Source organism: Salminus brasiliensis, chromosome 5 (genome assembly GCF_030463535.1).
Source record: "Salminus brasiliensis chromosome 5, fSalBra1.hap2, whole genome shotgun sequence".
Lineage (NCBI taxonomy): Eukaryota > Metazoa > Chordata > Actinopteri > Characiformes > Bryconidae > Salminus > Salminus brasiliensis.
Window position 1 is genome coordinate 11,200,573 of NC_132882.1, and position 25,137 is coordinate 11,225,709.

General features: G+C 38.8%; 1 protein-coding gene across 2 annotated transcripts in view; it reads right to left on the minus strand.

Annotated features, from left to right (window-relative positions):
• piezo2a (piezo-type mechanosensitive ion channel component 2a) overlaps positions 1–25,137 on the minus strand; it is a 136,949-nt gene that overhangs the window by 60,311 nt on the left and 51,501 nt on the right. For both annotated transcript variants that reach the window (XM_072679382.1, XM_072679381.1), the window contains exons 4-5: positions 19,850–19,892; positions 3,895–4,054 (exon numbers count right to left, since the gene is read on the minus strand). In XM_072679382.1, coding sequence (XP_072535483.1) covers positions 3,895–4,054; positions 19,850–19,892 — 203 coding nt within the window. The remainder of the gene's footprint in view (positions 1–3,894; positions 4,055–19,849; positions 19,893–25,137) is intronic.

The window sequence follows — 25,137 nt, forward strand, 5'->3', positions numbered from 1 at the left end:
CATTGAGCTATACCAAATAAGTATGTGAATGTCTGTATTAATGACCCTAACTGGTAAAAACTGTTTAAGGAAAATTTAGGAAATGAGATTGGAAGTGTGGGTTTCACAGGAGTTTTGCCCATTAAATAAAGGCACTTCAATTACTGACATGCCTCAGTGCAACTTTCAGAGACCTCAGAACACGTGTTATTGAGGCCCATAAGGCTGCAAAAGGCTACTAAGGTATTGCAAAAGACCTGGGTGCACATAAATCCACAGTTGGACAAATTGTCTACAAATAGAGAAACTTCGGGACTGTCACTACACTCGCTAGAAGTGGACATTCTGGTGTGATAGGTTTAAAAGCAGGGTGGGTAATCCTTAAAGAGGTGAGAAAGAACTTAGGAGTAAGAGCAATGAGAGACCTACAAACACCTGGAGGGAGGATTCACGTGCCCACTATTAGAAAAACACTGAACAAGAATGGTGTTCATGGAAGGATACCATGAAGGAGGCTGCTGCTGTTCAAAATAAACATTGGGGGCCCACCTCAGCTTTGCCCAAGACCACCTGGATGTTCTACAATGGTTATGTGCAAATGTTCAATGAACAGATCCACAATGCTAAGTGAGAAAAAAAAAAGCATGTAAAGCATGATGGAGGGAGGATTCAAGGATTCAAAGTCGTATCAAAACATTTACAGTAGTAAAGGCTCCTCAAGCTGAAGAGATGTTTGATGGTTTCAAGGAAATGCCAAACAGCTAAATTAACTAAGAAATGGTTGACATTTTTTAATAGTCAAATCAGTCCTGGACATCCTGACTGTAACATAATTGCTATGCCCTGGCTTGACCCGAAGAGGGCTGTGCCTAGTCAGAAACATCCCAGAAATAATGATGAACTGAAACACATTTGCAATGTGAAACAGTTCTAAAGTCTAAAGTAATATTTGGTAAAGGTGATTGCTCATAAAGGGGGTTTTACAGGTTATCACAGGTTCACTTACTTTTTCTAGCCTGCACTGTTTACTCAGTGTACTCAATAAAATACATTAACATAACAACCGTTTAGTGTTATAAGTTTAGTTAGTTCAATTGTGTTTTCTATAATTATGAATTAGATACTAATCAGGCCGCATTTTATTAGTAATCAATGGAAACATCTAGGTACTTCCAAAGACTTTCAAGGGAACTGTTTGTTCCCTTTGAGCATCTGCCCAACAAAATGCCTGTATACAGGCCTGCTTAAGATTAATCCATAATAAATAAGGAGCCCAGACATGTATAAAGAATTGAGTACAAGAGCAAAAAAAGTGACTTGAGTAGAAGTAGAAGTGTTCTTTAAGCTTCATACTTAAGTGGAAGTTCTAAAGTATTCCCTTTTTTTTGTACTTCAGTTTTGCAAGTAGTTTATTTCAAATTGTACTACTTAATTACTGAAAGTAAAAGTACTGTGCTATGTAGTTCTTACAGAAAGCAGTCTAAAGTTTGTATTGTTTATATTATTTGTATTGTATTGTTTGTATTGTTTATATTATTTAAAATACTTAGACTTAAGGACTGTCAGAATTCCTTAGGCTGTAGTAGAAGGACAGGACTGTAGAAGACAGAGTTCATGAACATGAGTCTTCAGTTAACTCTCTAAACAAACTCGCCCAAAAGAGAGAAAGGCTGAACAGAACTGACTCAACCCGCCACATACAAGAGTTACATCTGTAAAACCAGTGAGGAGAGCAGCTTAAACCCTGAGCTTCACTCTCTGTAAACTCAACCACAGCTGAAAGATCTCAGGCCAGTATTTGAAGGAGGTGAAGCTGGAGTTTCTTCTGGTGGTTCTTCTTCTTCCATCTTGAAATAAACTAACAGAGCTCTAGCGTTAGTGTCCTCACTGCAGCAGCGGAGTGAAAGAAGAAGAAAGAAGAACGGCTCGATCGCCTGTTCTGCTTAATCTTGAGGCGGCTTCATCAAACCCGGTGACAGAGCCATCTAGAGCTCTGGCGTGGTGATCATGTGGGTTTGAAATGATTCTTACCATTTTTGTAATTGTAACAAGTAACGATGCAGCACATAAACAGCGTTTTAAACTTACCCAAAATATGTAGTGAAGTAAAAGTATGTGAAAAAATAATACTCCAGTAGAGAACAGATACAGCATTTTAGCATAGTAGTGCAGTAGTTGTACTCCTTTACAATACATCTCCGAATGAACCTAATGGTAAGGCATTTAAGAGTTAAGGCTGACTGACAGATCATTTATATGCTAGAACCTGACAATACTGATTGTGTCTAAGTGAGTCTAAGTTGTTTTGTACGATGTACAATGTGAACAGTGATTATCCACAGTTCCCAACCTTTAAAAAGCCTATGGCCTGCCAGTGAGCCAAAAGTGTTATTACAAACTTCTATTACCAGAGAACAGCTCCACCACTAATATGCCTTAGTGTAAAAAAAAGCCTTGCTGCGTTAAGGGGGTTAACTACAACTTTTTATAGCTGCACTCTGAACTTTTTATCTCTCGCTGAGCAAACTTCACCAGTTAACTGATAAATAGCCCTCAGAGGCATTGGAAGCTCTCCCGGAGTGAATGTGAGTGAGCTGATCAAATGCAATGGCAGGCTCTTTTCATTGAGGATGGTTTCCAGGCCGTAGCATTCAGAGCAGTACGGCTGCTCTCCCTTTGAGGGAGAACAACAGCAGGTTTGGGAGAAATTGCGAACTGTGAAAACGTCTCTGGTTGGTATTCCTCCAGACAGTAATGGGTGTGCCTTATTATCCTCTTCAGAGCCATGGCTCATAATTTATCGTCAAAGCGGCCTTTCTGTCTGCCTGGAAAGGAGCAGCCTCCCGCAGTAAAAGAGGAAGATGGATTGTGGGTCTCTGGCTGCATGGTCCAGGAGAGTATTAATCTACAAAGCTCATGTAGAGCAAAGCGAGTAGCTTTGACATGAGTGTAAAGGGGTGACATGCAACTCCACTGTCTAATCTGGGTCTGTTTGCTATCATAGCTATCCATTTCTGAATCAGTAAAGGCTCTTCAACGATATGAAAGATGATAAGAAGTTAAAAAGATCCTTTTTATGAACTCAAAACAAAAGTCCTCAGAAAATGATGCTAAGCAGGACACAGAGGAGAACAGCTCCTCTGTGAAAATTTATAAAAATAATTACCATGTACTTGTTACAGTGCTAAAAACCAAGCTATGTTATCAGTTGATTCCCATCAATTCCACCAAAACCTAACAGGGAAAATAACAGGCTTTGTAATGGCCATCTAAAAGCACATCTGGGAATCTGTCACCCAAATCAAGTCAAATACTTACTATTTATACATGAAAGGATTTAAAATACTTAGGAGATGCATTCGGCAGCATCTTTCTCTATTCTTAAATGCGCCATATGTTCAAATGTTTGTGGACACCCCTTCTTATAAAAGCATTCAGCTACTTGACCAAGTTGACCAATTGCGGACACAGATGTACACACTCTGCTTGTCTAGTCCATGCAAAGAAGTACTGGCTATAAAATAGGACTCTGGATCAGATAAAGGCTTGGGCTAGAAGGGCAAAAAGTCCCCAGCATTGAGCTGTGGAGCATGATGGATGGTGCACTAGTTAATACTTTAAGGATGAGTTGAGGAGTTGGGGATTAGGTGGTGGTCATCCAACATCCTGACCTCACTAACACTCCCTAATGTTGCTGAATGCAATCAAATCCTTACAGCAACGTTTCAAAATTGTGTAGAAAGCCTTCCCTGGAGAGTAGAGACAGTTGCTCCAACAGCAGTAGGATACGCTCTTTTTTCAATACCCTTGATTTCATGAGATACAATGAATGAACAGGTTCACCAATTAAATTGCATGTTTTTGCAAATCAAACATAGCTTTTGAATTCTGCGGGTCAAATGTGTGAATGCTCACCTGGTTGTCTGCTTCAAAGTCAGTGTTAAGCTGTGAGATGTCCTTCACTGGAGGTTTCTCCAGACTGCGGCACAGAAGCCAGGTAACCAGGCCAGCAATGAACATGCCAATGTCTGGAATGAACACCCGGATGCCATTACCTGCATCCGCCCCACGGACACTGTAACAAAACACACAAAAATGTGCTGAAATAATGTTTGAATACAAGACAAATGGCACAAATCCTCATATTGCAGTGCAGTGATATCAAACAGGTGTAAAGGGTGGTTTTGTGCCTGCCTACCCCATCACTGTGGGTTCGTATAACCTGATGTTACTCGTTAGTATTGCACCTTTTTCACTTATTTCATAGAAAATATTTATTTATTCCAAATGTATCCAACTAGGGTCACTGTAAACCACTGATGTAGAAAGTGTTTACATGTAAATTGAGTCGTGAGAAAACAATTTAGGTTTGTGCACTGCAATACATTCTTTCAGGAATTCCTTTCATCCCTGACCACAAATTGTATGGTATGTAAAAATTGCTGTAATAAGATAAGGTGCATTCAAATCATACAATTCCCCCTTGAGCAAAATGATGTCAGATGAAATGGTGTTTAATGCAACAATGAAATGCAGTACTTCTAAAACATACACACCAATGCACACACAACACCCCATCCCACAATAAAGGCCTACGGTTCCCAGTGTCCTTGGTTAAAGCACTAGCCCGTCTGGTTCTCATTTCCGCACTCCAGTAAGCTGCGGCGTTTTTCGCAGTTTGCCCAGATCGAGTCCCCTGGCTCACGAACAGTTTTAATGAAACCAATACATTCAATCCCCAGACCGCTCTCTCTTTAAAGAGCTGCACGTGTCCCTTCTGAAAACTGGATCTCCACTTGTTTCATACTTGCCGGGTCCGTTAAGGCACCCTTCAGCTGCAAAGGGCCTCGTTTTCAGATCTATAAATGGTTTACATAGCGAAGGTTGGGTTACATGGCGGCAGAGTTAAGAGCAGAGGGTCTGTTGAAAAACTGGAGCGCATTACAAAGCACATGCGAACTCAGAGTCCAGTGAACCACGGCACTGGGATGAGTTATATGGGGGGAAGAGTTGAGTAAGACAACAAACAGGGTTCATCTCAGAACATTGTGGAAGAAGCCACAGCAGGGTCAGTCACAGAGATGTCCTTCATATGAACTGTTTGGTGGTATGCTAACTTTGTGCTTGCAAAAGCCTGGGCACACAAGCAGCCCCTTGCAGGTCAGTCGTGCTGCAGTAAAGATCTTAAGAGGTGACACCAAGTTGAGACCAAGATCAGAAGAAAGAGAGAGTAGTATTTATTTCTGCACTAATGACTACACATGTTACAGTTATATACTATTATCTAATAATAACACAGATCGCCCTCACCCCTAGTTCAGGAAATTAGTTTAACCATAACAGTGTGAAATATAGTTTTACTGTGACTGTGACTCTTTTTAGACCTAGACTAACACAAACAAACAGACCGTATCAAAATAAAAGTCACTAATAAAAACAGACCCAATCCAAATAAAATAAAAGTCACTAATACAAATGAACAAACAAACCGTGTCAAAATAAAAGTCACTACAAATCTAGCAGCAACACAAAATACTCTTAAACTGAAAGCTAAAATTAGAATTACTACATTTTTGTTTTTGTTTTTTCTTTTTTGCTGATCTGAAAAATGACCTGATTTGTGACTCAAAAAGCCGTTACACAACTAATAATAATAATTATAATAATAATACCATTATTGAAGCAAATGATAATGTTTAAAGAGTCTTTGTGCCCTATCTTGATGTTTTCCTCTTGTAAAGCCACAGTCACTTCTTCTGAAATACATTGAAAATATATTAATTTCAATAGTTTTTTTATTTCAATTTTTGTAATTTTCATTACCAACAGCGATCTTGCTCTGGCTACACTGATCTCTGAAGTGGTGGCCCAGCTCTAAAAACCTGCTGTTTCTAACTAATACATTAGAGAGCATGCACATTCAATCAGCAGACTATTTTATCATATTTTTTTGTGATTTTGCTGTTTATGGTAACCAAGTCACCTATCATGCAAATTGCTAAGTTATATGGATTATATATAAAAAGAACCATGTTTAATTCCATAACCTTTAGAACCTTTAAAAGGTCTAAAGAAGCTTTCACATGACAAATCTTCACTTGCTTTTTATTAATTTATTAATTTATTTTTATTTTATAACCACACTCACATATCTCTACTACAAACATGGACCTTTATGGAACCAAAGTGGTCCTTCTATGGCATCAGTAAAAGAGTCATCTGAAGCTTTAACCTTCATTTTTAAGATTGTTGAGTAAAACTTTGAGTCCTTCTAAGCTTCAGGCTGATACAAGACCCAAACCATTCATGTGCATTCTAAAACCAAGGGCAGACACAAGTACTAAAGCACTGCAAGTCAGGGCAGTATTGCAATAAAGGGATGCCTAGTTATTTTGCAGTACAGTTAAGTACAGAGTGTCTCTGACATTTCTTTTGTTCTTCATACTTTCTTTTTATTAAGTAAGATTACTGTGAAAGATGAAGAACAGCTGAAACAAACAACGGAGAGATCCCTAACCTTAACTAAAGCAATAACTCTTCTGCTTGTTGCTGTTGGGTTACGTACAACTCTAAACAAATGTTTGGATACACACAGGGTTCACTCCACATGAAGTCCTGCTTTCAAACAGAAACACTGCCAACTAGCTTCAATGCAGCCACTTTGAAGTGCACTATGTTTGCTACATAAAATTTTACAAGCGGCAGACGCCGCTAGTTGACACACTTAAAAAATGGGAGTGTTGTGATTGGTTCATCTAGTCTAGGCTCTTTCGAAAGACGCCTCCCTGTATCTAAACAGTTTACACTATTGGTTAAGGTCGCCTTTCATCTCTGCATGCTAATAAAGAAAAAAGCGTGAGCTGGCAAAATGAAGGCCCTACAGATGGCACTGATTTGGGAAGAAGATAGTGTGGTGAGTTAACTGGGCAACTTTGGCCTGTAAAGAGAGCTAAAAAGGAACCAACCGACAAATTTCACAGTGAGAGCAGAAGACCAAAATAAGACCCCGAATAATGTTGGCTGGACAAGAGATGTTTGTGGACAAGAGTTTTTGGTTTTAGAAGGTGCTGAACGGTTAAAATTCCTGCATTTATTCAAAGGCTGGAGTTTTGTTTGTGCAGGGGTTGGATTTCTTTTTGATGACTGTGAGTGAATACTGGTGGGGATTGAAATAGACTATGGCTGGCACAGCCTGGAGGACACCGGCAGGGGATCACGAAGAGCCTAGTGAATCCACACTGCATCATTTGGGCCTAAGAGCCGCAGACAATACCTCCACCTCTCCAGCGTGCAAATAGCAGAGGAATGGCTCCAGTGCCCAAATAGCAGAGTAATGGAGAAAGGATCAGCTTTTTTTAAGCACGGCCAAAACTAAACCGTGTGCAAACACACAAGATCTTTTATTAAACAAACTAAATAGACCTGTAAGCGTTTCCAGCACATTCCTACGCAAATTCAGTCTAGGAGTTAAATAATTATTGCAGGTTTATGCACATTTGTATTGAAAAAGAAAACAGTACTAAGTAAATTGTTTTAGAAAAAAACAAGGAAATATTTGAAATGATTTTATGATTCTCTGCATTTAATCTGCAAAAATACTTTTATAGTAACTTCTGATGGGTGATTATATAGTTGAAGGGACGTCTATGTCCTTAGATAAATGAAATTTATTCATGTTAGAAATACTTTATTACAATATAAGTATTAAACTATTATTATTTATTGCACCACCAAAAACATGTGTTCTAAAATCTTTATGATTTCCATTTTCTATCATATCCAACTTTAATATTTGGCTAATTTGGCCTCGTCCCCAATCCACACTTCTTTGCTCCAATAAAATGATAAAAAGTGATCACTTCATTAAACTATTACAAGGTGTGTTTTTTTTTATAACATCAAAAACACAGAATTATTATTTACATTTATCTCTATCCAACTTTTGCATATTTTTAAACAATATATTATATCTGCCAACATTACTGTCATTACCGCATCAGTTTTTCTGTTGTTATTAAAGGTAACACTAAAGGCTGTAAAAGTAATTATCATGCTTCCATTTTCATGTCTGGAAAAGTAAGTAAGTTAAATATATAACTGTTTATAACTGCTCAAAAATGAAACTAAATGATTACTTCCTAATTTATACTGTTGTTCAGTAAGTATGGTCGTAAGACATCAGCAGAGAGATTTATAGAACACAAAATTGCCCCGCTGCCTAACATATCCCACCGGCCTGCAAACTCCAACTCCTCATAAGTTCATCTCCACCAATCACGGACTGTGTCAATGTCACAGGGATACTAACACGTTTGTAATTATGTCTCAGTTTATAAACCTGTTTAGTCTGTCTTATTGTGAAGTATTGCCACTGTTTCCTGTGTGTAGTGAGCGTTGTTTATTGGATGTGTTTTCCATGATTTTGCCCCTTACCTGTTCTCCTGCTATGACTGCCGTATATGTCCATGTCTTGCATTACTGCCTTATTGTTGTTGACCTGTGCATGTTTGCTGACCCTACTGTTGGACTTCTACTTGGACCTTTCTACATTAAACCTTCTTAACTGTTTTACTTCTGCCAGCATATGCATGGTTTACTGGTTGTAACACAAATAAAAAGTAAAGGAATACAAATAAGTGAAGCCATTGGAATGATCTGAATTATGCCACTGGGTAAATCAATCTAAAACAATTTAATTCATTCTGTTTTTTTTCTGTCTTGCCACAATTAAAGCAAAACTATTGCCAATTTTATTTTTTAAAAGATGGTAAAAAAAAGAAGAATCACAATTGAAGATATTTACCACATATTTGTGTCATTCAACAGAAGCAACGAATTCAGCTGGCGTTTCTTAGGTATGGCTCAATTTGCCATCATTTGTGAAGGGGTCAGGTCAGTGTGTGCATTTCCACCACTGAAGACATTTCCTGCCCATTAGTGTGTAATTAAACATTCTGTGAAGGCATCTCTGCACACATTATCAGACACGCCAAATTCACTTCTGCATCTGCTAAAAATCACCGTTTTTTCCCATGTATAGGCCAGAGGAGGCTTGGAAAATGCCGGAAACACAGAGAGAAAATGTGGGCATCGTAACAGGTCGTCATGATTAGAGAGCTTTATTTGCGTAGTGCTGAATTTGCAACTAAACGCATTTCAAGGGTCCAGCTGGCCTTCTGGCCATCGTATAATCCAATCTTTTCTCTCACAAGAAATCCGCAATGAGAGTGGTCTGTCATCAACCTCACGGCACTTCTGAGAAGATTCAGCAGCTTGTCTGAATATTTTTTGGAAGATGTGAAAGAGACATTATTATTGAGATATATATATTTATTATTAAGAGATATTATTAACTGATCTTTTCCTGGTATATTACTGAAGCTCTTCCATGGATTCTGGCTCTAACTTTCTCAAATGACCATCATTTAAGTACAGCCCATTCAGAATACTCTCATCCTCTGAGAAAAGCAGCACATAAATGTAATAAAGAATTTCAGATATGTTTTTCAATAGGGTCATGTGGACCACACACAGACAAAATGCCGTGGTTGGCTTAATAGGGTCTGAGTGTAAGTAGATAGAATTTCTGTGAAATCCACTACATTTTATTTATGCATTGCCAAGAGGCTGGGTGTTCCTCTCAAAGCATTCATTTGTGGAGCCCACCACGTCAGCGTACTAAACATACTAATGCTGGTGCCAGCCTCCTAGCTGCTTGGTGATAGAGCCCTCCCCACCTTCAGCTTCCAGTGGCCTCTCCCAGTCTCCTCTGCAGACGTTCTCAGGGCCTTCAGTTACACAGAACACAGTTGAAACATTGCAAGCTCCGGGGGAGGAAACTTATGAGTCACCCATGACCCGTTTTGAGGTCAAGAACCAAAGACCCCCCCTAGGGGTCAATCAGAAGTTGAGGAAGGAGCAAATAAGGTACATGATTAATGAATGGAAAACATAGATGGACAGAGCAGCACTATAACACCAAGGCAGGGGAACATGCTTGATATATGAAGAATGTAGAACATGCTAAAAAAATCCTGCCAAAGCAACAAATTCATAACTGTTTTGGATTGAATGGCAAACAAATCTGTCCAAGTTGACCAGATTAAGTTAAAATCCATGAAACCATCCATCACATTTTGAAGATTTTATTTGCAGGCTTTATTTTTTAGATGTAGACCATGTCACTGAAATCAGCATATTTAGTATATTAAGAGTTATTTGTTAATGAATATCTCATGTCAAATCACAAGATCTCTTTCCACCACTCATTTTGAGATTTTCATTTCACCGTAAGCACGAGCATGAGCAGCTTATCTATTTTTGTCCTTTAATAAGCATAAGTCCCCCGGCTTCTTGGTGCTAATAGTGCAGTTAATCTACATAATACAGTTGTATGTTTGGGCACCCTTTGGTTCATTTGCACTCTTTTGTCATTGAGTAGTAGTAAACCCAGCTTCTGCTTCCCTATGCACTGCAAAGGTGCAGATTTTTGACCTTGGTAGGCATATCAGGCCTGAGGTATGTCACCAGTTTTAATTAGGCACTGTCCACCAAATAACATGTCTTTTAAACTTCCTGACTTTTCGAACCCTATACTTATCTAATCAACCATGGGTTCCTCTAAGCAATTGTGTAAAGATCTGAAAACAAAGATAGTAGTAGTGCAGAGTGGATTGTTATTAAGAAATGGCAGTTCAGGGGAACTGTGGAGGTCAAGATGAGATCTGGAAGACAAAGAAAACTCTAAGAGAACTGCTCACGTGCAGTGTTGCTTGAAGTAGAACTGTACCTGCAACTTTACCTATTTGTCACAGAACTCAACATTTGAAGTATGCTACAGAACATCAGGACAATGACTAACTCACACACAATCAGTAATAACAATGAAAGCATTAGGATTTGCACACAAATTAGATCAGAAGTTAATTGATCTTTCTTCTTATTTCTTTTGTACCATATAGGCAAATACTTGCTTGGCTTGATTTGGTTAAACTTTTATTTTCCTTCTTCTTTCTTCTTTTTTTCAAAATGTCATTCTTTTTATGATTATGATTATTATTATTTTTTTTTATCCGTAGTAGTATTATTATTTGAAATTTGTTTTAAGTTGTTTATTCCGTAAGAGGTACAAATAAGGTGTCATAGGTGTGAGCCTGAGCAACTTAACACACAGGCCTTTGTCGTGTAAAGGGTTTTTTGTCCTAGACTTTAAATGTCATCTTAATTTGACTTCTGTTGTTATGGCTAATCTTATTACTGTAAGTAACTGTTCCCAGTGTAATATAAATCAATGTAATGATTTCTGGATAAAGCATGTCAGCACTGAGAGTGAATTGTTACTGACTGACCTTCCTTCTTCCCTATCAATCTGTCTGAAACCTGATCACTTTCTTAGATGTGGAAACATGGATAATAGGATTCATGGACTAATAGACATTCAGCAATTTGGCATATGGATGTAAGGCCACCAGTTGTTCCACTGTCAAGAGACTGACGAGCATTATCCTAACAATGGCTGTTGCCTGACCATATTTGAACAGGGTACATCCCCAGGGGGAAATGATCTGCACGTAATTGCCCTTCCAGCTCTACAGCTTGTTTCCAGTCAGCCATGGAAATGTGGTAAGAATAGGCGAGCTCTTTGAGAGTAAATGGTAGTCTTGGCTAGTATTTCTACATTTAATTTAGTAACTTGTTTTTAATACTCTTACAGACTAAGTTCCACAGATTCACAAATCACAAGCATGAGCTATTAGTTTCCAAACCTTCATCACTTTTCAAGCAATTTTAGTTTGACACAAACTAACTTTGTTTAGAATTTCCTTATTATTCATCCTAATGGGCGACTTAGAGTGAGTACATAAGAAATCATTCAGGTTACAGCTGTTGACTTACCTGGATTTCTCCATAAAAGGCTCCTAAATGAGCTTTGATTTACACTGCTACATACACTATATGTCCAAATGCTGACACAGATGTACAAATGCACTTACACCGCTTGACTAGTCCCTGCAGAAAAAGTATTGCCAATAGAATAGGACTCTTTGGAGCAGATATTTATGAATCTATAGGCACCACGCCTAATTCCAGGCGTAGACTAGAGGGGTATAACCCCTCACATTGGGTTGTGGAGCAGTGGAACTGTGTTCTCTGAAATGATGGTGCTCCACAAGTTGAAAAGTAGGAGATGAGGTGGAGAGATGACAGTATGACATCCTGACCTCACTAACACTCTTGTCCCTGAGTTCAATCAAATCCTCACAGCAATGCTACAAAAATGAGTAGAAAGCTATTCATTGACGGTAGAGGCAGTTACTTTTAATACCCTTGGCTTGAAGAAACAACAAATGAGCTCAATACTTAGAATTCTCTGTAGCATGTAGCATGTAGTGTTATGTAATCTCTAAGCAGTCTCTAATACAGGTTCTCCAAACTCAAACGCATCTCATTTACAATAATGGTTCTTTAAGAAATCATCAACTCTTTTAAGAGTATTGTGTCTTTTATTTGTGAACTACTGGACACTCTAGTAGTATAGGTACCACTGGCAAAATCCTCAAAAAAGGTTAACCCCTTAACGCTTAACGCTTTTTACACACTAAGACATATTACTCAGTAAATCCAGGGCCTTCCGTACAAACTGGTGGTGCGATTCTTTGGTAATAGAAGTTTGCAATATCACTTTCACCCTGCCGGGGGGCCATAGGTGTTTTATGGGGTTAATGTCTTACTATAATGGTCTAATTAAACATTTGAGACAAATCTAACCAGGCAGAGTTCCAACAATTATGTCTGGCAGACGAGGTTTGACCTGTTTTTTAAAAAAAGAACAAATCTATCAGGTCTGTATGAATGTATTGTAACACCTGATAACAATTACCACATTTTTAAAAAGGCATTATGTCTGGGGTTCACATATTTTTTGTCAATGGCCTTGATTGTTTCAACTATTTGTAATAAATACATCTGTGTGCAAATCTGTGTGGTTTCTGTTAACTAAGACTTCAGATATGACAATTTACTATTACAAAGATGAGATCCTATTTTAGGCTCTATTCATCCGAAAATCCAGACAATTCCAAATTCTCACATCTGGAGCTCAAATCTATCCTGCTAACTCATGAATTAGGCTTCCTGCACTGTAAAAAATGGCTGTGTGGCAACAAGCAATTTAACTGGTTTTATTTAGCTTGAATAAATACTTGAATGAAACAATGCAAAGCAACTGTAGTTTCGTTTAGACGAACAAAAGCAACATTTCACATTCGTTCCGACCTTTAAAACACATCAAATCAACTTAAACCGTATGTTTACCTCACCCTACCAAAATGGAGGACTGGCTGGGTTTGAGTGTTAATCATTTAGCCCTGTTGTTTGCAGAGTGAGTCAGTGAGGCAGGCGAAGCCACAGTTCTGCACAGCAGCTTGCTTCAGGGCATGGACAGCTCAAAAACACACTTCTTTTTTTCTTGTTTTGAGTTTTGAGGTTCTCGGGCACCTTCTTTGGCTTGATGGACCCATGGAACATCTAAACATAGACATTTAACAAGGTTCAAACCGCCCAAGGGAAGGAAGGTACTAATAGGTTGAGGTGACTCACAGTCATTTATGTAGTTAGTGTACATAAATAACTATACGACCAGAACTTCTTCTGTCATTTTAAGGGACTCAACAGGACTTAAGCAGGTTTCTGACGGTTGGAGGCATGTGTTTGGTAAGCCACTACCTTGCCCCAGGTGATACAGTAATGTGTTTGGTGCATAAGGATTTCAGCATTAACACATGTCCACTTCCTCCTTAATCCCTAATAAAGATCTGTGAACCTCGCAGACAGCAATTACTGCTGAATTATTTATACAGCAAATAAGAGAAGGTCCACACGCACAGAGCAGCAATGGCCACTGAGGCCTTAGGCTGCTTTCTGTCCAAGGACAACATGCCGCACAGTGCCACGATTCAGAACTCACATTGCATTGGGCATAAGGAAGTGCCTGTTGCATTCTCCCTTGTGTTTTAATGACCTTTATCACTGGTTCAGGAATAACACTCATTTATTCTGCAGTAGCTAAATTATAGAGACAAAACAGCAGACCAAATGTTTGTGGACACACCTTCTAATGAATGCATTCAGCCACTTTAAGTTACACTCGTTGCTGACACAGATGTGCAAATGCTTGTTTAATTCCTGTAGGGAGGTACTGACAATAGAATAGGACTCTCTGGAGCAGATAAACATGAAACTATAGGCACTGTGCCTAATGCCAAGCATGGGCTAGAGAGGTATAAAGCCCCCCGGTGTTGACCTATGGAGCAAGTGTTCTCTGGAATGATGGTGGTGCCTCATCCAATATACTTGGGATGAGTTGGAGAGTTGGGATGAGGTGGGGTGGTGATAATTCCACATCCTGACCTTACTAACTCTCTTGACATCAATCAAATATTCACAACAATGCTTCAAAATCTAGTAGAAAGCTTCCCTGGGTGGTAGCGACAGTTACTCCAACAAAAACAGGATAACTATACCTTGGATTTTGGAAAAAGGAATGAATGAGCAGGCGTCCCAATGGTGTCCACACAGTGTATTTTGACACAACACTTCTAATAGCCTTTCTATAATTTTCCATTGAGATTGCAAATAACTGGCTTTATGTTAAAAGGTAGAAATCAGTGTGTGGCAGCAGAGCAATGCCTTAAATCAAGCAGATACAGGCCAGCAGCAGGCAAATGGGGTACAAAAACTGATGACCACATCATGTTCCACAGCCAAGATCAGAAGGCTGAGGCTGCAGTGGGCACAGGCTCACCAAAACTGAACAGGTGAAGACTAGATCATCATCCAATCATAGCCTGATCTGAGGAATCTCTATATTTGCTGAGGCACACACATAGTACAGCCCTACACTCGAATGCGAAGAACCTTGTAAATATTTAAAGAACCTTCACTTGATGTCAAGGTCTTTTATTAGTTTAAGGTTGTCCACACTCACACATTTCTTTATTTTTGAAACCAAAAGAGTTTTTTATTTATTAGGTACTTTCTGCTCAGTTGGTATATAGACAGAAATCTGGGCCAACCCAGCAATATATTACCTGTCGACTGCTCAGGTCTTTCTTATTTGCTAGACAAAACAACACGTTCAGTGCAAGAAAGACTGTCTGAAGATATTGCACAAACACTGTACTTCAAAATTGTAGGAAATTGATAACATTCACATGGTGCTCTGCAAGCTTCAGACCAAGAAAGGAAATGCTGATATGATTAGAGGCAAACACATCCAGCCACAGCATAGACAACCAAACAACAGATTTCACAAAAGCCTGCAGTCTCAGCATGCTCTGGCATCAGATACAGTCTTATCTGAACCCAAAAGGAAACGTTGCCAGACTTTGCCATTCTTCCTCAGTGAAATGGTCCACTTCAATGCCCTCTAGGTAAGACTGATTTTTATACTGCAGTAGACTGTACTGTTTATTGTGCATTGTGTAAAGTTGCTTACCATATACTTAAACTAAACCCAACACATTCCCATGCACCTATTCAGAGTAAGACCATTCCATGGGATTCTGGGATTCTGAGGGCCCCAAGAAGGGCAATTTTGGTATCCTGAGAATTTCTAGAACAATTAACTACCCAGTGAGGCTAAACAGGGACATGTGTAAATATAGGGATGTTCTGCTTTTGCATCATGGGAAGTAAATAAAAACAGTCAGAATTTAGACTGTATTTTCCAAGTAAGAGCGAAAGCATTTTTAATAGACGATTCCATCCTATCCTTTGCTGATTTCTTTAGACTTGCATGTTACATAATCCTGACTCATGAAACAAAACTGTGAGACAGTGGAGCAGACATTTGTGATATAACCATCGTTATTTCCTCATAGCCTCTAGACATTTGGTTTATACTATACTTCCAGTGCTTTTATTTCTTTGACAGGCAGGTAAATTACAGGTGTCTGTCAGTACCATACTGAAGAGCAGCGCCAAAGGCGTACATGTCTCAACCACATGCAGCTGCTGAATGCACTCACTCACTTTCCTGCAGTGTAACCCAGCTATCATCTACAAGCTCCTCGAGATGGTTCTTACTCTTGAAGCCCTTATTGTATGTCCTTATACTGGCAAAAATATTTGTTGGGTTGTGAGACAAATGCTGTCTCTACATGAGGGTCCTGACATAAGGAGGTTTGATAACCCTGCTCTACCAAAAACACTTGGCATTGGACATAATGACCTTTTCTGACCTCATGTGCAGTTGCATCATAGATTCCCATTCTATTGGCAATGCTTTTCAGAAGAGATTATATAAACTGTGTGTGTGCAGATGAGCACCTGTGGCAGCTATGGATAACCTTAATTTACCTTTTTTTAAGTCTTATTAAGCAGAAACTATTGGGAATTATTTGTGGAATCCCCCCAGGTTTTATTTTAGGGTCTATTAAACGTATTGTAAATATGAGAGCAGTGTGGGTATCAGAGTGAAGTACTAAAGTATGTGGTTACTTAAAAAGTCTAAGGGGTTAAAATACTCTGTGGGCATAAAATCTTGTATGATGGTGACTTTACAGATGGAAAAAACATTGCAGGCTAAAGCAATGGGGTTGTCAAGTAATTAAGTAATTCTAAAAGTTTTACACAGTAGTTCAGAAATATGTATAAATATATACAGTATATTATGTTTATTTGGCAGACACTATAGATTACTATTCGCTGTATCCACAGTACATTGTTCTTTTTATTGTTCTTTTTATTGCTGTTTTTTCTCTAATATAATATAAAAATCTAATTCTCTCCTCTCTGCTTTCAGCTTTTCAGTGGACTGGATTATAGCAGAGCTTTCTCTGCGTAAGTAGAGTCCATCTTTCAGTGAGCAGCTCAGACACTGTTGGCTGACTTGCATTCATCAGCTTCAGTCACCTGCCTCTCCCGCCTCCCACCACTCAACAGGAGGCGGCCAGGCAGTCGCCAGTACAGCTGAGCCACTGCAGACTCCAGCAGCAGACATGGCGGCCCATGGCCGACACACAGCTAACACAGGGATAAATAATACACAGGCTAGCAAACATGATTACTGGGATGAGAAATAACAGGGAATCTTGTTTGAATGATGCCACCCACTAAGTCCTCCTAATCACTAATTCAATTGCGTCTGCCTGCTGCTAGTTTTATCTCAGGGTGCAGTTTAGAGGCTTGCTTTGATTTAAGGAAATAAATAAGTCTGCTCCTTTACTGAGTGGAAGACTAGGGTTAATGTATTTGTTTTCATTACTTACTTTAACTTTGCTCCAACTCCAGCACTGAGCTCATCTAATTATCACTCCTCAAGCTAATTGTTAGGCGTGAGAAAGGGCTAAAGCTCTATCAACAAGCCAATTAATCCATATGCCACCAGTTCAGGAAGTCAGCAGCCCAGGCTCGCTGCTATATGGTCAGCATAGGAAGCATACGCAGGCAAACACATTAGTGGCTGGTTTCCAGAACACAAATTAACCCTAAGCTTAAAAATAACAAAGGCTCAAAAAGGATTCTTTGTGCAACGCAAATGAAGGTTCTGAAAAGTTCAGTAGATACTTCTTTAAAGTCATTTTTGTACCTTTTTTAAGGTATAAAGAACCCCCACATAATGTAAAGCTTCCAGGAAGGACTTCTATGATTTTGCGCAAGCTTGCTCAATCTTTTGTGGTATCTTTATAAGGAGTGTAGTATTGGATTACACTGCATTCCAGTATTGTTTCACTACACAAATCCTATTTCTATTTCTGGGTTTAGGCTTAATCTGGGACATTTCACCCCATAAAAAGCCTATGGTCCGCCAGCAGGCCAAAAAGTGTTACATATTACCAAAGAATAGCCTGACCAGCAGTCCCTGTAGTTACTGAATAATACACCTTAGTGTGTAATAAGGCTTGGAGCGTTAAGGGGTTAAAAACATACTCTGGCCTACACTCCTAAAAATCAAAGATGCTACAAATGGTTCTTTAAGAGATGCCATAGAAGAACCATTTTTGGGTCCGTGAAGTATTAGAGATTACTTTGTAAAGATAATTTCAAGCTAATTTCAAGGTTCTTTTCACTCACTTACTGTATCTGTTACAAACATGGTTCTTTATGAAACCAAAAGTTATTGGCAAAGCTGTGTCATTGCTTAAGAACACTTTGTGGCACACTCTGGGTTGTTTCACCAATCATCACACTCAACAATAAATTATTTAATTTTCCCCCCAGGTGGGAAATGAAGAAGTAATACTGATAAATGAGCTCCTGATTTTGTGATGCAATGAACTGAATGTTATTAATCTTTCCTTTCATTACAGTCAGTTATTCTGTCTGCAATCATGCAGGACCCATCACATGTCTTATGCTGGAGGACTACATTTCAGTTTGTTGCATGAGGACTGTTGGTTAACCAGTGAAGCCCCAGCACCAGATTACCTTAGTCAAGAAAGCTATCTGTCATATGCAGTGGGCAAATAATTCTCCTGCAGTTTTAGAACTTGATCTTAGAGAGCCTTACAGTCCACGTCTTAGCTTTCTCACAATGAACACAATGACAATCAGGGCTGGCAGAGCATTAATCACGATAAATACTCAATACCAGTTAAGACGCTGGAAAATGACCAAATTGTACTTATGTAGACAGTACATGTAGAGCACAGCGATTATTTGTGTGGACGAGGGCATACAAGCTAACTTGCCCTTGCAGTCAGTAGAATCTATACAAACTCTGGCTACATGTCCCACATTATTTTCTCCAGTTTGAAGCTCAACATTATATCTGCTACAAATCATAGAACATTTCCACAACATGGGGAGATGAGAAAAACTATCTACAGGAGATGAGCATGAACTTGACCTGAACTGAGGAGTAAAGCTGGTAATGCTGCCCCTTTGGCTGTATTGTCAAGAGAAGGAGGGTTTCAGGTACAGTCTCTCTCTCAACTGGAGAACTGGAGGAGGGTGTACCACCATTTACTAAAAACTTAAACCTAAAATTCTTAAACTTTTAAGATTGCAAGCTTGCTGCAACAATGGGTATTGATTATGTTTATGAACCATTTGTGCCTTCATGCTGATGCCAATTTGCATTTTAGTTTATGTTAGCTTAAAAAAATTCAAACACACTGAAAGAATGACTAGGTGAACAGCAGCAGTTGCCAAGCAGTGATTGGAGGACGAAAAAAACCCATAACTCAATGAACTGCATTGTTAAAGGCTGCGTCCAAAACAACACTACACTAAATAGTATGGTAAAAGCAGAAGGCAGAAGTGCAGTCATTAGTGTAGTAGGTAAAGTATGGTAGATGGTAGCGAGATGGTCACAGCTGTGTGTGGCCAATCAAATATAAAAATACTGTAGTTAAAGTTTGGGAATAAATAGCCAAAGGAGGAAACGATCACCCAGTTGTAGTTTGGAAAAAATCATGCTTGTTCCCCTTCTAATAAAAAGTGGGGATGCATTTACTCTACTTGCTCGATTGGTCAGATGTCTATGAACTGATACACAATAATAATCCTTGGGATCTGGAAAAAGCAACACTTTTGCAGGGTTTTGTTATGGCGAGAATCTGGAGAGCTAAGGGTTTTTTAGACACTTTATTTTGACTGATTTCCATGGGACACTTTCAAAGGGACAACAAGCAGAGAACATCATTTATGTTTTTTAAGTCATACTTGGCAAATTATGTCAAATTAAGGTTCACTAACAGTTCTGTCTTGTTTTTCTTTTGATGTTTCACGTCCTTTTGATTCTGTTCTCCAATACATTGTACATTGTATTGTGTCTCCAATACAATACAATAAATTCTCTGCTGTCAGCATTCTCATGTAAACTGTGTCCAGCGTGATTTGTAATCTGGAGGCAACACACTCCTACCTTTCAAAGCCCAGCTGTCTTATTGACTTCTCCCATGATGAACCTGAAAAAAGAAAGAAAAAAGGACGGAAGTTACAGACTTTCTACTTAAAAAGCTTTAAGTAAAATAGCACATATTTAACACTATGTGTTTGTACAGTGCTAATGTTACACACTTCAATATAGCCACATCATAAAACTATCTACATACTATTAGTATATATAATATATGAAATATCTCTATTTAAACACATTTTGCTTTTTTTTTTAACATTTTGACTTAATCCAATTTGCGGCGCACTGTGAACGATGCGTACCAACTTTCATCTACTTCATCAGATCCTGGAAATTACTACCAGAAAGGCCTACAGGACGAACACACTGTACCTAGTGTGTTCACAGCCTCCAAACACCTCATTTACAACATTCCACTGATAGAAAGCATGTGTTATAAAGTACACCACACAACCAGCGGGACCAGCGCTGCACCATGGGTCACAGGAGAGCCGTCATCATACTGGATGCCATGCATAAACCCAGTGTGTTTGAAAAGAGCCAGATTTTCATCCTTCTGTTCCTCAAGACTGCTTCCTCATGCTCTGGATCAAATGTGATCGAGAGAGCATAAAAGCACTGAAATGAGCTTTCCACACAAAACATGCATTCCTACAGCATGATGGAGGATCTCTGAAGTCCACTAAAGCTCAGCGCTTGGAGAGAGAGTATACCTAGAGATGTGTGTTAACTGTGTTTACCCAGACCCCCAACACCCCCCCCCCTACACACACACACAATTTATGTATTTAGCGGTGTAAGAAAATCTCCATATATAGAAGTATTGTGATATTATGTTTTGCAACACTGAATCGAGTCTCAATAACACCGTATTCATTTATAATGATTAGTTTCCATGTAAGAATTGGTGGAAGACATTGGTTCATTTTGTGTTGTGTTTGAACCCTGACCACTAGATGGCAGTGTTGTACTTTTCAAATCCACTCCCACTCAGTATTCTTTTCTTTTACCCAGATTTTAGGTATATGATGGTGATGATTTTTATACTATGACAGTTTTCTAAAATTTGATTAAAAAAAAAATGCAATATATGGCCTTACTTCCTGTATCACAATATATCACAGAATAGTGAATCATAACCTCTGTATAGTGATGCGTATCCTATTGCCAAGTTTTTGTCAATACACAGCCCTAATGAGCAGTATGAGTAGTTCAGATGACATTTAAAGCAACAATATGCATGTGTGGATTGGCATTTCTTGCTCCTGGGCTCCCCCTACAGTCAGGAACTGTAATTCTTGCTTTGAGACACCACTAAGGGATTGGCTTTTTACGTGCATTTCTGGACAAGTAGAGTGCTATTACAGGATATTACACAAATATGATTAGGGTAATGCAGTGTTATGACGTTCTCTCTAGTGTTGTCCTGCCCACCTCACCAGAGTTATACAGTGCAGTTAGCAGCGTTCCAGGCCAGAGTGGCAATGATAAAGATGTGATTCTCCTTTTAAAAAGTCAGTGGAGCATCACAATGATTTTCAAGCTGTTCTTTTAGGGCACATATATACGGCCAAATGATGCTTTAAGTTATTAAATAATCTATTAGGAATCCAAAAGCAGCTTTGTCAATGCACTGGCTTCACACTGGGCCAATGACATTATGCTATCCACTACAATGGGCACCTCTGACATAGCAAAGCAAGCTACATGGGTTTGTTGACACTGGTGAATTGGCAGGTGAGTTTTCAACCATCTTTAAAGGTCCAATTGTATATTGTTCTTAACTACAGTAATATATATATGAAGTGCATATGTGTGCTCTGAGGATCACTCATGCCTTTGTTTACCTTTGGCTAAGGTCAGGCATACCCAACACAGACAGATGCAGAGCAGGAGTGTCTCTTCAACTTCTCTCTACAGTTATATAGCGCAGAGGCCCAGAGCAGCGTTAAAACTGTAGGCAGAGCTGAAACCAAACGACAGGGTACCTTGATTTTGGACTCATTCCCGCTTCATTAATGCAAAGGTTTGAGTCAAGATTTACTCAAGAACATGAGAAAATATCACTGCAATGTCAAACCTATGTTTTTCTATTGGTGCTGCGTGCGCTTTTTAGTCAGCCTGCCTTGCATGTCAAAGTTTCAGGGTTTCAGTAGCGGCTCGGCAGGACTCCCGCTCCAATCCAAACCTGTGCGCTTATGGTTAATGTCTCTTTTAGTTCTAGGGTTGACACCACCAGTGATCCCTCCCCTCTTTACACAGATACAGTCTGTATTTTGGATGTTGACCATATAGCTTTTTCTTCAGAGAGCATCACATACATGGTAAATGTCAAAAGATGAATGGACTCCTAGCATCGAGGGGCTCGGTGTAGTACTGAAATTGGGTTCTTTGACAATAGTGGAACCCTGACTATATGAAGAAATTTTTAAGCAGGTATAGTTATCCAAATGGTTCTTTTAGAAGCCTGTAAGATGTTCTATATACTGTAGAACCCTGGATGTACTTGTTTGAGCATGTAAAAAGTTTCAATATTGAATCTACAGATTTCTTTAGGTGTTCTGAGCTCCTCAGGGGGTCCTACCTATGTCTTACTGAAACTAAGGTATATGAGCAATGATCAGATCAGTTCAGCTGGTTTTTAAGCTGCTGAGTAATCTATTAGGACCTCAAAAGCAATGTGTTCATGCTCTGGGATCATGCTGGATTGATGATATTTTGATATCCATTACCATGAACACCTGTGAGATAGCAGAGCAAGCTACTATCACATCACACAGTGTGAGTGTGTGCTTTTCAGACTAGGTTTGTTGTGGGATCGGACTGACTGGTACTAATCAGTGCCAATATGATAGAGCTCATTTGCATATGTATGCCTTCTGTCATGTGATATCTGTATGGTAAAATTACATATGCATGCACAGTAATGAATAAGTACAATAAATTCAAGTGAAAAACGTTATTAAACCAAAGTCTTTCAGCCTCAATGAATTATGACTCAAATGACCTCAAAAATTAATCATGAGTCATAAGACCTCTCCAACTCCCTGAAATTTGAATATGGGACTTGTGGGATATAATTTATTTCTGTTGTTTTGGTACCACAAACATTTTGTAGGTATTACATTAATCATACAATATGCCTCTGCAGTCTTAAGGTTTGTGTAACATTTCCCATAACCAGTTTCCAAGCAAATCTGCACCTGCATAGGTGTCCAAAATACACATGGAACCAATGAGCACCAAACAATCAAGCCCCAAACTATAACTCTTACACCTCGGTTGCATTCTCTGTTTCTCTCATTCTCCCTGCCGGCTGCCGGCTGAGAAGTGTTGTTGCATTAGGTGTGTAAATGTGTGTGTGTACAAGCTGGAGTATGTGTGTGTGTGTGTGTGTATAGGGCAGGAGGCCATCCTAGGCTGGAAGTGGGAGGCAGTGGGGAGCAGCCGCAGGATCAGCTCAAGGCCTCAGCACTGAATGTAAAGACAATAAAGCACAGGAAAGCGCAACACACAGGATGAGGTACAGGGAGGAGCTCTAAATAAAGACTGCTCAACTCATAGTGTGATGATTTAAGAATAGGGTTCTGTGAGAACAATGAGAATAAATTTAGAGGTTGATGAGATTCTGAGGACAATACATAGGTTTCAGAGATTCTGTACAAAAAAGAACAACCCAGTCAGTCCATGAGAATAAGTTAGTTACTCCCTTAAAACTAAAGGGTGCTTTAAATGTTTCTTTGAGTGATGACCATAGAAGAACAACATTTGGTTGAATAAAGAATCATGTTTGCTACAGAGTAGTTTTAAGGACCTTTGAATTGGTAAAGAACATTTACATCAAGTCAAGCTTCTTTAGGTCTTTAAAAGCTTTTACAGACTCACACATATTTGTTGCAAACATGGAAGCAAATGTTGTTCTTCTATGGCTTCACTGAAACCATTTAAAAGCACTTTTATTTTGAAGGGTGGAGTACTAAAAATGGGCAATTAACTGGGTAGTCTCTGCCAGTCTCTTGAGAGCAGTACTTTTTTGATGTAATTCAGAATTCTTTTATTAAAGTGAATTCATTTAGTTGAAATCTCTTTACTGCTAAGGCTGTGTGGATACCAGTGTACTCCAAGTGTTACTAAGGTTACAATTTTCTCAACATCAGAGAAAAAAGAAGCCAAGCTAAATAACTTTATGAGTATGAAAGCCCAGGTTAGTCTGATACACAAATAATGTGAACTTAAGACAGTGTTGATTTATTATCACAAAATATTCTAAAACTTTTGATTGAGTATCTCTAAATATGCTATTGCTATTATTATTTCAGCCAAATTTTGATTTAGCATCATGGAATAATACAACCCATCAAAGTTGGACCACCAACTCTCATTCATTGGCTGTAAAATTCTAATCTCACCAGGTCTAATCTCACAGTGTTGAGTCTGCTCCTCCAGCTTTCACTCAACTGAAAACACTCTGGACAGGCAATGGCAGCCTTCCCCGTTCTCTGAATGAGTGAATGAAAGCAGAATAACTAGCTAGTCCATCACTGCCTGTCCTCATGTTTTGTAGATCAGTGGGAATAGATCGGAATCCATATCAACAGTAAACCAAATGAGGAACATCTGCAGAATGACAAATCACTTCTGCTCTGCACTAATTGAATGCAGGACAGTTGTGAGTCAGACAGTAAAGAGCGCCTGCACTAAACACACATCAAACAGATGACGGGGAAGGAATCTGAAAAGGTAAATAACAACACAGGCCAAAAACACTGACCAGTAAATGACCAGTGCTGAATGAAAGCAGAAATTATCAGCTTTTTAATTTAGTCTCAAAAGGCTTACATTATTTTTACAGGCATGTGAGTTACGATGAATTATACAGTCATATTGTTAAATCCTTCAAAAAACACTTTTAGATTTAATTGATATGTATTATTAGTAAGGAAACAGATGTGGGTGTAGCAGTGGTTTGATGTTAATTCAACTCTATTTAGTAATATTTTAAAATATATATTTTTCACAAGTAAAACTCAGTAAAAAAGTACTCACTAAATTACTTTACAAAGTGAATTACTGTTCTGTACTGTGACTGTGTTAAACACTGTCCTAAACATGCATCTAAAATTTACAATAGTGAATGTGTAAAGTAAGAATCTTGTATTTTATTCTTTGCAGCACTTTGAAGTAATAATGTAGTAACAATCAGAAATAAACTCAAAAATAGATTAATAAGAGCACCCCACCCCCACTCGAGTCTCATTTAAAAAATGTTGGTAACCCTGCAGTAACTAAGAATG